General features: G+C 38.6%; 2 protein-coding genes across 2 annotated transcripts; one reads left to right on the top strand and one right to left on the bottom strand.

The window, feature by feature from the left end:
- Positions 1–13: 13 nt before the first annotated feature.
- LOC109401564 (uncharacterized) lies at positions 14–874 on the top strand (the record flags this gene model as incomplete). The annotated part of the gene is given in 1 exon segment (XM_062843774.1): positions 14–874. A coding segment is annotated over 1 exon segment (348 nt), but the record flags the coding sequence as incomplete, so codon positions are not given.
- A 10181-nt stretch (positions 875–11055) lies between these two features.
- Positions 11056–12649, bottom strand: LOC109402903 (uncharacterized). The gene is made up of 5 exons (XM_019675644.3): positions 12502–12649; positions 12328–12442; positions 12051–12264; positions 11666–11985; positions 11056–11607 (listed from the first exon to the last, which is right to left on the bottom strand). Exons 1-5 carry the CDS (start codon positions 12514–12516, stop codon positions 11123–11125), a joined length of 1149 nt encoding a protein of 382 aa, XP_019531189.3. The 5' UTR covers positions 12517–12649; the 3' UTR covers positions 11056–11122.
- Positions 12650–17120: the final 4471 nt, after the last annotated feature.

Here is a 17120-nt window from a genome sequence, read left to right as displayed (position 1 = left end):
AGATTGTCAACCACAAAGCAATCCGCTCCTAGGCCAATACAACGGATATGCATACCCGATCAACAGTGAGTGCAGCTCAACCGATTACAACGTGCACCAGCTGATGGCTCAGATGGAGTCACTAAATCACCAAGTTCTGGAACTAACCGCCAACTTACGAGCCCTACAGCAAGTAAACTCGTCGAACTCCCCCGACTGCCAGCTATGGCTATCCCGACAGCAGTTCCCACTGCTGATATACGTTCCAATCTTGCTGCCATATCTTGGCAGCGGTTTTGACGGCAACAGCCACCAGCAAAGCTTTAAAAATCCCGCGAGCTATGCCTTCCAGAAGATGTGTGAAGAATGCATAAGCAAATAATAAATCACTTGACATATAGGCCTCGGTCGAAACCGATCCGTTGACGTTAGATAATTTAAGTGGCTGTTGTAGAGATTCGTTTGTGTATACCCACAAGCTTATTGATGATGAATTTCTCGAATCGATGTTAATGACCTTGTCTGCAGGGGGTTACGAACGATTACGGATAGACATGTGGCGACGATCGTTGACCGTGATTGTTTGAACAAAAACGGATAGGACGATGTGTTAATTTGATATTTGACGATGTAGATTAAGTTTTGAGCATTCGGAGAAGGTCATGAACTATAATATTCGGAAATGCCACAGGAAATGAAATTCACACATCTGTCTACAGTGTTATGAATAATAGGAAATGATTGAAATGCGTTTTTTTTTTTGTTTCATCGTATAACAAATTTACGTTACTAAAATATGCTCTGCTCAAAGTATTTATGTATTCTATTTATAGTAACAATAATAATACAATATGGTCACAACGTAATGAAGACCAACAAATAAAAACATTAAACTGTAACTCAAATACTCGTTTAATTTCTATCTTATTCTATCATCTCTCTAAAATTCCACTAAATTTTCAATGATCAAAAAGTCAAAATTCAAATAACGTACAGACAGAGGCTAGTTGGACGTGTAATGCGTGCATAGGATTATTCAAGGAAGACAACACAACGCGGAATAGTAAAAAAGAAGCCTACCAGGAGTAGCTGAGAAAAGTTTAATGACCTCAACCACGGTGCTGAAGCCTTATTGCATGTGGATATACGGTGTATTTAGGGCAATTATTACTTTACATGCAAATTTAAAGTTGATTTAAAGTGGAAGTGGGCAATATAGAATCAAATTAAGATTATACTGGTATTATCTTACACAGATAAAAATAATGATATTTACACGAAATGTAAACTTAATTTTAGTCATGTAAACTTATTGTTATGATGGTTTACATGATATATCATGTAAATTTGTGTTGTATGTCATGTAAACACGGAGAAAAATAATTAGTAATCACAAACGGAATTCGGTTTAGTTTAACCGGATTTTTGGTTTGAATTCGGCACAACCGGCATATTAGTTTAATTTGACTACCCGTGGCAGTTGTTATAAACTAAAGTATTGGTTTGTTTCTCTGGCGCCTTAGCGGGTAATTTCTACAATCGTCCGTTTGAAAATACCATTATGTTGGTTGTTTCGTTTTGACAGTAGAGGATATAAACGATTTTGTTTGTTGTTTCAACTGCCATATGCCGTTCTCTGGCGCCTTAGCGGGTAATTTCTACAATCGTCCGTTTGAAAATACCATTATGTTGGTTGTTTCGTTTTGACAGTAGAGGATATAAACGATTTTGTTTGTTGTTTCAACTGCCATATGCCGTTTGTTTTTAACAAACTGTGGTTTGTTTTCTGTGTGCATTTACCATTTAAAACAAACCAAACCATTAGTTGAAACTACAAACCCCTCCGGTTGAATCCCCTCCCCCCCTACTATGCAAAACCACCCTTTTTTTGATGACAAAAGAAAAGTTTTCTAAATAAGCTGTTAGATGCACATAGAGCTTGCTGACGTTTATTCACCTTTCTCTTTAAAACATGCAGGCGGAATAGGATTTTTTGTCATCAGGAAAGGTTTCCCGATGAAAACAAATCCTATCCCGCGTGCACGCTTGAAAGAGAGAGGTTCTGACATTAAATTATTATAATAAACGAAACATCACATTTCTACATTTATGCTGACGATGCCGGCGTTCCTTGATTACAACTTTCCTCCGGCGTTCATTCGTTTCATCTTAAAACACAACGAGAATCATGGCGCAGAATTGAAATCCAGCAGATTGGCAAACCAAATAACCATCCCACCGGGGATCCGGGCCAAGTATCAAGGCCATTTTTTCACGTAGCTACTGTTTTCTGAAAATCAATGATATTCAAGACTATCGTTTCACACATCTAATATTCAAATATTTGAACTTACCTGGCGCTGTAAAGCGTTATGAAATAATAAAAACTCGCAGAAGATTTTCAAAACTACTGCTCGAGCACTGATCAGACTTCGCACAATGAGGAAAATGGGGAATGTGGCTTGTGGAATGAGGAAAAAGAACAAAAACAATCCAGCAATTTGGTTTGGTTTTAACTATTATGCTTGTTGTTTTTCGTTAACCGGAATATTGGTTTGTTTTAACCGCAGGGATGGTAGAATCAAACTAATATTTTGGTTTGTGTATGCCGGTTGAATAAACCTACACTGAAAACAGCTTTGTCGTGAAAATTACTACAACAGGGGTTACAATTAACAGACTCGCACCAACGTTTTTCAACCGAAGTGACTTTGCGTTTATCATGAGAAGGCATATAGTAATTATTACTATTATTCTAAACTGCTGTTAAGGTTGTTGTCTTCACTATTGAGTAAACTATTAGTCAGTTAAATATACAATTGAAGGTAGTTACTTTGACAGTTTCAAATTTACTGCAGCGTGGTAGAATTTTTGTAGTATTTCGGTGTAGTGTAAACTCAGAATGTTATTTATTTGAAGCCATTTAATTTTATTTTCATATGGAAATACACAATAGTTGAAAATATTCAAAAACATTATCTGGTACAAAATAGTTTGATCGCCACCACGATTGACCGAGCCGGCATCTGCTTGGCGCCTGAGGGAAGTTTGGGGCAGTCTCCGGTTTCTTTCTCCAGGTTATGAACAAAGGAACCCTCCCGTATGCAACCACCGGGAATTTCCAGGAGCTATTCAGTTTCACCATTCAGCCTGAAAATAATATGACACCTAGTGAGCAACCAATTTATTTTATATAGATTAATCGAAACTTACCGTAAGGAATTAGAATCTTCTAAATCAACTCGGATGATCATCAAATAGGAAAATGGCACCTTCGTAGCTCTGCAGCTTTCCGTATCAGCGTCTAAAATGGTACAGCAGCAAGCAAGTATAACATAAATATGATATTAATCTGAAATTTTGGCTTACCTTCAAAGAACAATTAGTATCACTTATAAATGTTGATTATTTCATCGACTACGCTGCGTTTTAATCTCTGTTTCAAAAACAGTCTGAACAATTAAATTCCAAAAAATGGTCCCAAAAAGGTTTTTTATTCTTTTTTCAAAACGCACTGCGTAAACAAACAACAATTTGCATTTAAGTGTAAACCTGACTACAACATCAGTAAAATCAACTATAAAATAACTTCGGATAAATTTTATAGATACAATTTATTTAATACTACTACAAGCGTGGTAGAATTGAGAGTTTTACAACACTGTTTATGTTATTTTTACTACCATGATAGCAATTTTTACTATCAAATGTGCTCGTGCTAAGTGAGTACTTTAAAAACACTGAGTTTTTAATTTTGCAATCAAGTCACTATGGAAAACGGGATCAAACCAACTATTTTTCAGTAAATTTAACGGATTTCGTGGTATATTTAACAAAATTTTATACTTGTGAATTCAACAACGCGTTTGTCGTTCAGAATACTATGAAATTGATTTCAGTGTAAGATTTAGTAAAATTTAACGATTGCATTCCGGTAAAAATGACTAATAGTAGTTCAAAGTAACTGACGCCATTTGTTATTATGAAGGAAACAGCTGGTAGTAGAAACAACAAATTTGCCGGTTTGTATCGAACCAAAATAGTGGTGTTAAAACAACAAATGTTTGATTTGAAATTACTATTTTGATGGTTTATGAATCAACAAACGTGTTTGTTGTTTCAAACTGTAGTGCTTTTTCTCCGTGAACACTCAGAGCCATGCTGAATTACATGACATATAATGAAAGTTTACATGAAATTTTGTGACTTTTACATGATGTGTCATGTAAACTTCTGTGATATCCCACGCTCCAATTATGAATTTTACACTCTTTTTTCGATCTGTGTAGTTCAGTCACATAATTGCCCATTTTCACTTAAAATCAACCTTAAGTTTACATGTAAAGTATGCTCTAAATTCACCGTAAATCTGCATGCAATAAGGCTTCAACACCGTAGTTGAGGTCATTAAACTTTTCTCAGCTACTCCAATGCCTAGCTCCTCGTGGCAACCAACCCCGGCGGGAACTTTAGTCGGAGGCTGACAGGGTAGGGGGGGGGGTTGATTCTGCAAGCCTGAGCGCCTGCTCTCCATGTTAGGAGCGATTGTTCGATATCCGATAGCCAATGAAGGACTCTCATCTCTGCACCATGCACCCTGGTCCTGCGGAAAGTTATGGTTGGTGGCTGCGGGTGGCTGGGCATAAGGTTGTCCCAAAATTGCACAAGGTCCAAAAGCTTGGGGGCTTACCCTGCAAATGATAGCTAAGGGTGTTAGAAACAAACTTTTGTATGACGGCAACTTTCAGAAATGACGTCTAGAGGTCGCCCCGGCATGATTTTTGAAAAATGGCCATTTTTCTTAATAAATGTCATACAAATATTTTTTTCGTTCGGAAATTCCTGAAGGAATTCCTTCGGAAATTTCTGGTGGAATTCCTTGGGGAGTTCCCCCGGAAAATCTTGGATGAATACCTCCGGAAATTTCTGGAGGATTTCTTTCAGAAATCTTTAGAGAAATTCCTGAGAAAATCCTTGGATGAATTCCTTAGGGCATTCCTGGAAAAAAATCATTCTAAACTTCTTAGAGGAAAGCTTTTTATGATTCCTGGAAGAATTCTCTCGGAAATTACTGGACGAATTCCTTTGGAAATTCCAGGAGGTATTCTTTCGGAAATTCCTGGAGGAATTCCTTCAGAAATTCCAGGAGGTATTCCTTCGGAAATACCTGGAGAAATTTTTTCGGAGTCTTTTTGGATTTTATTTTTGGTAATTCCAAGAAGAATTCCCTCGAAAATTCATGGAGGAATTCCTTTACAAATTCCGTTAGGAATTCCTTCAAAAATTCCTAAAGGAATTCTTTCGGAAATTCCGGGAGGAATTCCTTCGGAAATTACTGGACGAATTCGTTTGAAGATTCATGGAGGAATTCCTTTGGAAATTCCTGCAGGAATTCTTTCGGAAATTCTTAGGGGAATTTCTTCGGAAATTCCTGGAGAAATCCCTCCGGAATTTCTTGGATGCATTCCTTCTGAAATTCGTGGAGCAATTATTTCGAACATTTCTGGAGGAATTCCTTCGAAAATTCTTGGCGGATTTGTTTTAAATTCCCGGAGAAATTCCATTGGAAATTCCTGGAGGAATTCCTTTGGAAATTCCTTCGGAAATTCCTGGAGAAACTCTTTTGGAAATGCCTGAAGATTTTTTTTTGGAAATTCCAGGAAGAATTCCTTCAGAAATTCCAGGAGAAATGCTGTCGGAAATTCCTGGAGAAATTCCTTTGGAAATTTCCAAAGAAATTTCTCCATGAATTTCCGATGTAATTCCATCAGGAATTTTGCGATGGAATTCCTTCAGGATTTTCCGAATGAATTCCTCTATGTATTTTCGAGAGAATTCCTCCACGAATTTCCGTGGCAATTCCTCCAGGAATTTCCGAGGGAAATCCTCCAGGAACTTCCGGAGAAATTCCTCCAGGAAATTTCGGAAAAATTCCTCCACAAATTTCTGGAGGAATTACTCTAGGAAAATTCCTCCGGAAATTCCGAAGGAATTCTTCCAGGAATTTTCAAGGGAATTCCTCTTGTAATTTCCAAAGGATTTCCTCCTGGAATTTCCGAAGGAATTCCTTCATGAATTGCCGAACAAATTCCTCCAGGAATTTTGCCAAGGAATTTCCAAAGAATTTTCCGGAGGAATTCCTCCAAGAAATTGCTTCGAAAATTCTAGGAATTCTTCTAGGAATTTTCAAAGGAATTCCTCTTGGAATTTTTAAAGGATGTCCTCCTGGAATTTCCGAATGAATTCCTCCATGAATGTCCGAAGGAATTCCTCCATGAATTTCCGAATGAAATCATCCAGGAATTTGCGAAGGAATTTCTGCAGGAATTTCTGCAGGATTTTCCGAAGGAATTCCTACATGAATTTCCAAAGGAATTCCTCCAGAAATTTTCCGACGGAATCCCTCCACGAATTTCCGAAGAAATTCCTCGAGGAATTTCCGGAGGAATTCCTCCAGGAAATACCGAAAGAATTCCTCCATGAATTTCCGAAGGAATTCCTCCAGGAATTTTGCGAAGGAAACCCTAAAGCATTTTCCGAAGGAGTTCCTCCATGAATTTCCGAAGGAATTGCTCCAGAAATTTTCCGAAAGAATTAATTCACGAATTTCTGAAGAAATTCCTCCATGAATTTCCGGATGAATTTCTTCAGAAATTTCCGGAGGAAATCGTCCAGGAATTTCCGAAGGAGGTCCTCCAGGAATTTTCAGAGAAATTCCTCCTACAATTTCCGAAGGCATTCCTCCTGGAATTTCCGAGGGAATTCCTGCAGTAATTTCCGGTGAAATTCCTCCAGGGATTTTCAAAGGAATTTTACCTTGAATTTTCAAAGTATTTTCTGCCTGAATTTCCGAAGAAATTCTTTCATGAATATCCGAAGGAATTCCACCAGGAATTTTCGAAAGAATTTCTCCAGAAATTCTTTCACGAACTCCCGAAGGAGTTCCTCCATAAACTCCGGAGGAGTTTGTCCAGGAATTTCCGAAGGGATTCCTCCAGGAATTTTCAAAGGAATTTCTCCTGGAATTTTCAAAGGATTTTCTCCTGAATTTCCGAAGGAATTCCTCTACGAATTTTCAAAGAAATCCCTCCCGGAATATCCAAAGAAATTTCTTATGGATTTGCCTTGCAATACCTCCAAAAATTTCCGAATGAATTCCTCCAAAATATTTTGACGGTTAACCTCAAAAAATTTCCTTAGGATTTTCTCACATAATCCCCAAACGTGTTTCTGAAGGAATACTTGAAGAAATTTCTCAAGTTTTCGTAAGAGTTCCGCAATACATTTTTGGAGTAATTTCTGGAGGAATTTCCGAAGAAACTTCTCAAGGATCTTTCGCTGGAATTCCTTGAGGAATTTCGTAAAGATTTATAAAAAAAAATCATCAGCGAACTTATTCTCACGAAATTTCGGAAGGTATTCCATAAGACATTTCAGACATATGTCAAAAAAAATTCCAAACGAACTCCTTTAACAATATCCGAATTTTCCTTATCAAGGCATTTTAAAGGAATTCTTCAAAGAATTTCCGAATGAGTTCTTCCAGGAAATAAAAAATCACAAAAAGCATTTCTTCAGGAATTTCCGAAATATTTTTTCAAGGAAGTTTTGAAAAATTTTTAAAGACATTCTTTATGGAATTTCAGAAGAGATATCTCATGAGACTTTTAGTGGATTTTTTTCAATATTTTCGAAAGAATGGCTTCAGGAATTTGGGAAGGAATTCTCACAGAATTTTCCGGATGAATTCCTCCAAGAATTTTTGAAGGTATTCCTCAAGGAATTTTTGGAAGAATTCCTCACGAAAACTCCGAAGGAGTTCCTCAAGGAATATTCCAAATCTATTTCAAAGAAATTCCTCAAGGAATTCCCGAAGAATCTTCTAAAGGAAATCGTAAGTAGAAGAACTCTCGAAGGAATGCCTTATGGATTTTTATTTTTTTATGTCTTTATTTATGAGATTTTCATCCCGAGGCTGGTTCATCTCAGGCTTATGGAATTTCTCAAGAAGCTTTAGAAATGAAGGAATTCTTCAAGAAATTTCTGAAGAATTTGTCAAGGAATTTCCGGTGGAATTCCTTAAGGATTTTCGAAATAAATTCCAGAAATTATTTTTTAATTGATTCATTTAAAAAATTCCGAATGCATTCCTCTAGCAACTTTCAAAGATATTCCTCTTGGAATTTCCGAAGGAATTCCTTTAGAAATTTTCAAAGAATTTTTTCCGGTTATTCTGTAGGAATTCATTAAAGGATTTTTCGAAGAAATTTCTCCAACAATTTCTTAGGGTATTCCTCAAGGAAAGGAATCTTGAATTTTTGAAAGAATTCCCGGAGAAATTCTTAAAGTATTTTCTGGAGCTTCTCAAACGGATTTCTGGTGGAATTAAGAATGATATTTGTAAAGAATTACTGGGGAAATTCTCAAACGAATGCATGGTGAAATTCGTAATAAAACTTCTGGAGGAATTATTGAAGAAATTTCTGAAGGTATTCCCAACGGATTTACTGCAAGTTTTCCGAAGGTAATTTCTGCTGGATATCTACATTAAAATAACCTGCAAAAATATTAATATTAAAGAAATTTCTGGAGAAACTGCTGGATAAATTCAAATTCATGATGGCATTTGTTAAGAAATTCCTGAAGCAATATCTTGAGGGATTCCTCAGGATTATAATCAAGGGCAGTGAAGAGAATTGTCAGACAAAAGAGGCACAAAACAAGCAACGAAGAAGGTGCGACGATTAGGTACTCTTTATCCCTACTGGTAACAGATAATGACATGATCTCGAAATTTTTGGTTGCAGACAAAACGGAAGCTGATTTTGTTGCGTACTTATCAACTCGTGAATAATCAATTTTTGCCAACCCAAAGTCGAAACTGTTTGATGATAGAGCTTCACAGGAGTTGCAGTGTTTACCGACTCGAAGTTACCGTTCGAAAATCGCAATGCAAGGCTTAAAAATGTCTAAACTCGTGGTGTACGATGTTAATCCCATTATTTTCAAGTTGGGACAAACTGATGTCGCATGGGTTTGTTTGTCGCAAGTAGTACATGCTAGCTGGCGGAGCCACGAACGACAGGGTAAGCCTAGGCAGCAGTGGCGATGGACGGGCAGGGATGGCATTTCGCACTGAAAATGTGCGCAGTGCAGCTCATTTTCATATTAAAACCGCGCACACTTGCACGCACACTCAGGAGCATGCCATCCCTGTGGACGGGAACACTTTTGAGGTGGTGGAGGGCTTCGTCTACCTCGGATCCTTATTAACCGCAGACGACAATGTCAGCCGTGGAATACGTGGAAGATGGACCTAACTATGGACTCCAAATGAACCTGCGGTCCAAAAAGAATGACCCCACACTCCACAATGCACAATGTACGAAACGCTGATAAGGCTAATGGTTCTCTACGGGCACGAGACTTATGAGACTTATACATAATATGCTCGAGGAGGACATGCAAGCACTGGAAGTGGCGGTGTGCAAGAGAACGGTGGGTGGTGGCTCGCTGAACTCGACGGTGCACCTAGCATCCGGAAGATGGAAAAAACCAAAGAGATGTGGTGGTCAGGGCATGTTTCAAGAATGCCGGGAAATAAATCCTTCCAAATTAGCACTCGCCATTGATCCGATTAGTACAAGAAGGCGAGTATTTCGCCTAATTTAATTCAGTGGGCGAGGGCGAGATGGGTGGACTAGGTGACACGTAATCTGGTGAGCATCTGGCGTCATCGAGGATGGGGTGGGGAGTGCAGCCACAAACCGAGTATTGTGGCGAACTATTATTGGTTTCGTAAGAATAACGAAAAGACCAACGAATGTCATCAATATAAATAAAGGATAGTTCAGTTTCCATACTTTACAGGAAAAATATAGCAACGGAGCCAAAACTATTTTTAGTATTTATTACAGCGCGTGCCAATGATAGGAACCCTGTACCAGTTATGGTAACATTTTTCAACTTCGGTTCCTTTTCGCACTATTTGCATGCATTCCTTATGGGATTAGCCATAACTGGTACACTATGGCGGAAAAAGGTGCAAGGAAGCCGAAATTTTAAGGAAAATTATTTATTTCTACCATAATTTGAGCAAAATGTGGAGTTTAAGGACAAACGTCATGAAATCCCGCTTCAACAGTGCATCAGAACTTCAGCAAGCTTCAAACAACAGTGCATTTTATTATTTTGTTCTTGCTCACTTGCAAGAAGCTTCAAATAAGAAGTTCAGATGCGCTGGTTTTGTTTACGAAGAGATTTGTGCCCTCGAAATCGTGAGTAGGTGCCAAGATCGGTCATTGTGGCGGCCATTTTGGGATGCTAACAAGTCTGTCCTTAAATGAGTGTAACCATCTATTGTGAACGTGATCTGTTGTTCACATTTTTTTTTCTTGTTAATTTACATTGTTAAAAAGTGAATATCAACTATGGCGAATAATTGGTACTATAACCATCATTGGTACACCTGTGATACCTATATGTTATCTTGCTTGGCCAGCCTTGTTGGATAAATGTATGTACGACTCGTGCTGTAAAAATCTCCATTTTGCAACTCGTTGCTCAAAATTACTATTATGCAATTCAGTATCATAATTTATATTTTATATAGCTCATTTTGATATTATAATGGCAGATTTTACCGAACTGGTTCATTATGCAACTAAAAAGAGTTGCATAATGAAAAATAGTTGTATAATGTTCATAATGCAACTCATTTGAGTTGCATTATGAACATTATGCAACTCAAATGGGTTGCATTATAAAAAAAAACATTGCATAAAATTTTGTATAGAACTCGTTGCAAAACTCGATTTTTTCAGCACTCTTCGTATTTATCCAACTCGGCAAGCCTCGTTGGGTGAATGTACAACCCGGGCGGAAAAATCCACTTTTTGCAACTTTTTACATAAATAACTATTATCGGCCCGTCTCCCACAGATCCTGAAAACGCGATGAAAATGCGTGTTCCACAGGGTAAACAATTTCCCCAACCGGAATTGAACAATACTCCATTTCGATCTGCTCATTACTATTAATTCTCAGCATATGACAACAAGAAGGAAGTATCATTCGACTTATAATCAAACAAGTTTAGTTCTACATAATTCATAATTTTATTCTGCATAAACAGTCGCGGTTATCACTGACAACGATGACACGGTTTCTGTTGCTGATAACGGGCAGCCGTATTGCCAAACGGTTGATTTACATTATACTGACCTTCGACGTATGGGATTAGAATGGGTACGTACACAAGCTGTGGCGTTGTTCTTTGATTTCGAAGCAGATGAACTACGGTTTTACAGCTGCCCTCGTTAGCAGTGCTGAAGCCATTTGGGTTATTGGCCATGCCAGCCAACAGCATGTTGAGAGTGATCACTTGAGAGTTCACTGCTTCAATTTGGGCCAACAGTTGAGTGATGTTCAAGTTATGGTACTGTTGGGTGTTGAAATTAGTAGACGACGCTGAACTAGTCGAGTCTTCGCTAGTTGCATGGATATTGAACTGGTCCAAATTGATGTTGGCTGGATTGATGTCCGGAAGCGATCCCGACCATTGCGTTGCAGTTTGTTGAACTTGTTCTACGTTGCTTTCAAGCTTCCCTTGTTGATAAGAATCCTGACCTGTTAGAAATCAGTTGTGTGAAGTTTTGAATACCAAACGCATGTTTTTTTATCTTACCAGTTGAATAATCTCCACCTTGATACGTTGGTCTTGTATACCGATCACCATGCTGATTCAAATGGACATAACTTGTAGCAGGGGTGGTAGGAACCGTATATTGGGTAGGAGTCGGAAGTTCTGGTTGAACGTAGATCGGCTCAACCCTAGGAGTTGTAGTGGCTACCTTGAGTGGACGCACAGTTTGCTGATGCACATTAGATGCAGCCGAAGATAAAATCTCTTCCAAGCGGAAACATGCGTCAGGCAAGTAGAGATCATTCCATGCAACAACTTTTTCATCGTAGTCCTTACTCTTCACCGAGCCATCTAGCTTATTTCTGGAAATATAGGTCAAAACCTGATGAATATTCCCGATTGCAAAATATTTTCAACAAACACTTACAAACTGTCTGAAATTCTTTCAGTAAAGATCTTGGTTGGTCTATTTGGGAAGATGATCCTATAGCCCATACGATCAGCAACATAATAAACTAGGTGTTTCTTATTGGCAGGATCCACATATCCATAACATCCGTACGTTACGTCATCAGGACCTTTAACTTTATGCTGGAACTGATTGCTGACTGTGTCCACATGGTACCCATAGGTGAACTGATCTGTGTGTTTAAATCTTTAAACATTAGTTTGTGATTGATGACTGGCTGAAATTTACTATTTACCATTGCGTGAACTTTGCTGATGATAAACTTGTGCATTTGGTTGATTAATATTGATGTTCATCCCTCCTTCGGCATTTGCAATTGTTAGCAATGCTGTGGCCGAAACCAATGTCACCTAATTCGAAATAATATCGGATCACATTTTCTTTCAAAAACATGCAAAAGTCAACTTACTGCCAAAGCAAACATTTTTACAAGTTCTCCTGTAACGATCAAAGTTATACCGCTTAACCAAATGCTAACCTTCTGAATTCAACTCTCAATAGAGACTGATCGGTTTGCTCTATATTCGGAAAAAATGCGGGCAATCACATACCGTTTTATAACTGATAACACTGGTTATGTATTTTGCTTCCTAGGAATAGTCCCATTAAGCTGAAACCGTTTAATCATATTTAACCTGTTGTAAGTTCCTACTCTGAAATCAATATAAACTGAATCGTTTTGTCAGATAACCACTTTGGGCGTTTTTTTTTTTTCATAATCATTTTTTAGTTTATAAATATAAATTGCTAAAATTTAACTTTAGTTTTAAAATTAATATTTTGAATAAACTGAAAGGTTTCTTTGCCACTACAGTAAATGCTTGGTAACGCGTAATACAAATTGAGGTCGCTTCCCATTCCCAACAACTCCTATTTATCCCAACGCCTTCTGAAACCGGCCGGACTGTGAGCAACCTTGAGGATGATCGGGTAACCAAACTCAGTGGGAGCCTTGGTCGTAGGCTGACAGGGAAGAGGGGTTTGCTTCTCTTACGAGAAAAAACTTAATGAAGCGTCTTTTCATGAAGGAGTTGCAGCTCAAACAGCGTCTGTTCTGTACTGACATCCAGCAGCTGATTATAAAATTGGTTAGGGGCGGGTTGGGCTGCAAAACGGTGAGTCGATGGAGAGCGTACAACATAACTCTGTTCTTCACAAGTTCCTACCTCATGCTTTCACGGGTCAAGTGATGACCAAAACCGCCAGCTAAGAGTTGTGTGCTTAGCTGGTAGTGCATCCTGACTGTTGTCCTTCTAACGTCAGCTAAATTGAGGAGGTACGACCCGAGCGTCTATTCACCAAGGAAAACTCAAACCGAGTAAGAAATGCTGCATCACGCCCAGCTAGATCCAAGGTGGTAGCCCCATCAGCGAGGTCGTCCCAGTGTTGGTTGTGACGCTACACAGAACTAACACGATGGCCCTCCGGCGAGACTGGAGTGTTGGCGTAGGCTAAATAAGCCACCCATAAAAATCCCTATTACAAATAACATAGGAGAAAATACGACTCGATACAATCGGCAAAGACCCGCACGCGACGAAAAAAGGACTACGATTGTAAACTTGGAACATGGAATTGCAAGTCACTTGGTTTCGCAGAATGTGACTGGATAATCTACGACGAATTGGCCGCAATTTCGACATCTGGCGTCACAAGAACTTTGTTGGACTGGATATAGAAAGTGTGGAAAAGTAAGCATCGAGCGGCTACCTTCTACGCCTTCTACCAAAGCTGTGGCACCACCAATGAACTGGGAACAGGATTTATAATGTTGGGCAAGATGCGACAACGTGTGATCGGGTGGCAGCCAATCAACGCAGGATATGCATGTTGAGAGTTAAGGGCCGTTTCTTCAACTACAGCATCATCAATGTGCACTGCCCACACGGAGACCTGCTGACAAGAAAGAAGCGTTATATGGGGTGACAAAGGGTATTATCGAGAACAGCTATGGCAGATTATTCACGAATACGGATTCCCGGATAAACTGATACGGTTGATCAAGGCGACGACGGATCTAGTGATGTGCGTAGTTCGAGTATCAGGGACACTCTCGAGTCCCTTCGAATCTCGCAGAGGGTTACGGCAAGGTGATGGTCTTTCGTGCTTGCTGTTCAACATTGCTTTAGACTTTTAGAGGGTGTAATAAGAAGAGCGGGGATAAACATGAGTGGGACGATTTTCACGAAGTCCGTTCAGCTGCTTGGTTTCGCCGATGATATTGATATAATTGCTCGTAAATTTGAGACGATGGCGGAAACGTACATCCGACTAAAGAGTGACGCCAGGCGAATCGGATTAGTCATTAATGTGTCGAAGACAGAGTACATGATGGCAAAGGGCTCCAGGGAGGAATCACCGCGCCCGCCACCCCGAATTCATATCGACGGTGATAAAATCGAGGCAGTTGAAGAATTCGTGTACTTGGGCTCACTGGTGACCGCCGACAACGACACCAGCAAAGAAATTCAGAGGCGCATTGTGGCAGGAAATCGTTCTTACTTTGGACTCCGCAGAACTCTACGATCGAATAAAGTTCGCCGAAACACGAAATTAACCATCTACAAAACGCTGATTAGACCGGTCGTCCTCTATGGCCACGAAACATGGACCCTACGTGCAGAGGACCAACGCGCCCTTGGAGTTTTCGAACGGAAGGTGCACCTTCCGCATTGACTTCCGCTGCCTTTCCTATGCGTTAAACGTAACGTCGGAAGTAGTGCGCTGTACAGTAAATCTGGTTTTCTATACAGCGCACTACTTCCGACGTAATGTTTAACGCATAGGAAAGGCAGCGGAAGTCACTGAAGTTTTTTCGGAAATCAATTTAGTGCGAACGCCACAATATTAAGTTGCACTTACATGTTTAAAATTTTAACATTTATGTAGTAAGAAAATATCTTCCACTTTTTGCTATCTGGTATTTTTTAAAATGAACTAATTACAGAAATTACACTTTTTGATGATCACAAGTTTGCAACAACATGGTTTGATACCATGAAAAGAACAAATTAAAATAAAGAAATACAAAACTCGTCTATCCTTGATTTGTCTCAGATGTGAATTGAAAATGCGATTTTTTATAGCTTTCATACATTCCAAAATATAGGCAAGCTTTAAAATACTTTCAATTTTACTAGAGTTTTTCAAGCTTCCTGTATTTTGAGATTTTTTATAGAATTTTAAACAAAAATATCAAAATTTCTTTTTTTTTAATTATAATTTCAGATTCTTATGCCTTTCTCTTTCTTCGAGTTTACAAATATTCCGTTATAAGAAGTTGATATCCAAGATGACATTTTACGCCAACATATTTAGTTAAATTGCTGAAATTTGCCCCTCTACTTTAAAGTTTTTTTTTGTTTTATTATTATTATTATTATTATTATTTTTCTTTATTATCGAGATTTTCAGCCCTCGGCTGGTTCATCTCGTATTAACAGAAAAAGGGGATTGGTTGGGATAGTGGAAACCTGATTTAGAATCAGGAGGAAAGGGGCTGACAATGTTCAGAAGTAAATCCAATTTTCTATTCTATTGATGCTTTCGAAAAAAAAAAAAAAAAAAAAAACTATCACTTTTCGATGTTCAGCGATGTCGATGTCCATGTCGGGGTCCTTTTGTTAAATCACTATATCGTATCATAAAGTTTGGCCTCTTTTAAAAAACTGAGTAACGCTGTTTGTTTGATTTTGTCCTGGCTGAGTGCTGTCTGAATGCAGGTTATACCGTGTTTCGTTCGCAGTTGCTCTAGAGTAGGGCAGTTGACTATAAAATGTTCCACGGAATTATGGACGCTGCACGTGTCACATGCGATTCTGAACTCGCCTCGTCCGGCCATATTATGAGAGAGTCTGGTGTGACCCGTGCGTAGTCGAGAGAGGACTACTTGGTCTCTTCTGGATGGTAAGTCTTCCCAGCGCTCAACGATCGATTTGATTTTTCTGGTGAAGCTTGTTCGGTCTCGAAGCCAACAGTGGGACCAGGTATCCCAGATCAACTTCTTAACCCACATTCTTACGTCATCTGCCGGCGTTTTTGGAGTTAGCAGGCGACTTTGTCTCCCGCGATCTGCTAGTAAATCCGCTTCCTCATTACCCACTATACCACAATGACCTGGTTGTTTTATTATTTAGCATATGTATTTATTACGGAATTTTCTAATTTTGGATAAAGTTCTGATTGTCATTTCGAACTATTTGAGTTTCTTTGAGAAAACCAAGACGGCTTACAAAGCTAAATCCTAATACTCTACCTTCAATTTTTCCTACTTCGACTTTTAAAAAAACTATATTTAGAAGTTACATTTCCTTAAAACTCTACCAAAAATATGATTCTGAATGCTATTTATTCACGATTTTATAGTGTGACGATGGTTATTATCGACAGATTTGTTCTCTTCGTCATGGTTTTTTTGCCGACCAAATTTCCTGAAGCTTGGTTATATAATTCAGCTAGGTTGGGGTTTAAGACTAATTCTAAGTTCAATAGTTAAAAAAAAACAAGACAAAGAGAAGGCAGTTGCCGAAAATACACAATTTTCTCTATTATGAATTTGAAACAGAAAGTTGAATGAGAATGTGCTATTTTTTTTGGGTGAGTCAAAACATTTAAAAAAAAAATTCAATAAACACAGTGAAATTTTGACCTACAAAATAGACAGAATTTGTATATTTTAACGCAACTCCAAAACTTCGAATCTTATATCAAAAAATTCAAACTTAGGGGGGCGAAAATATTTTTCAACACCTTCAAGGGAGCGATTGCTCCGACAAGTTTGGGAACCATTGTTCTAGCTGTTGTCCTCCGAGTTCCTGATCAAGTCCAAGTCCGTTGCCTTTCTCATCTGCTCCACCAATGCACCATGGGAATTATTATTATTATATTTTATTAAAGACACTTTACCAAAAAAGTTGGCATTCGTGTCCAACCATGGGAATGGTGTGATCAAACTACTATTTAAACCATGAAAAACAAAATAGTTTGGGCGTTTCTAGGGTTGAAAATGATATGGGATGAGGATGATTC

This window comes from Aedes albopictus, unplaced genomic scaffold (assembly GCF_035046485.1).
Source record: "Aedes albopictus strain Foshan unplaced genomic scaffold, AalbF5 HiC_scaffold_530, whole genome shotgun sequence".
Classification (NCBI taxonomy): Eukaryota; Metazoa; Arthropoda; class Insecta; order Diptera; family Culicidae; genus Aedes; species Aedes albopictus.
Note: the sequence above shows the minus strand (reverse complement) of the source record. Positions and strands in the feature narration are given on the sequence as shown.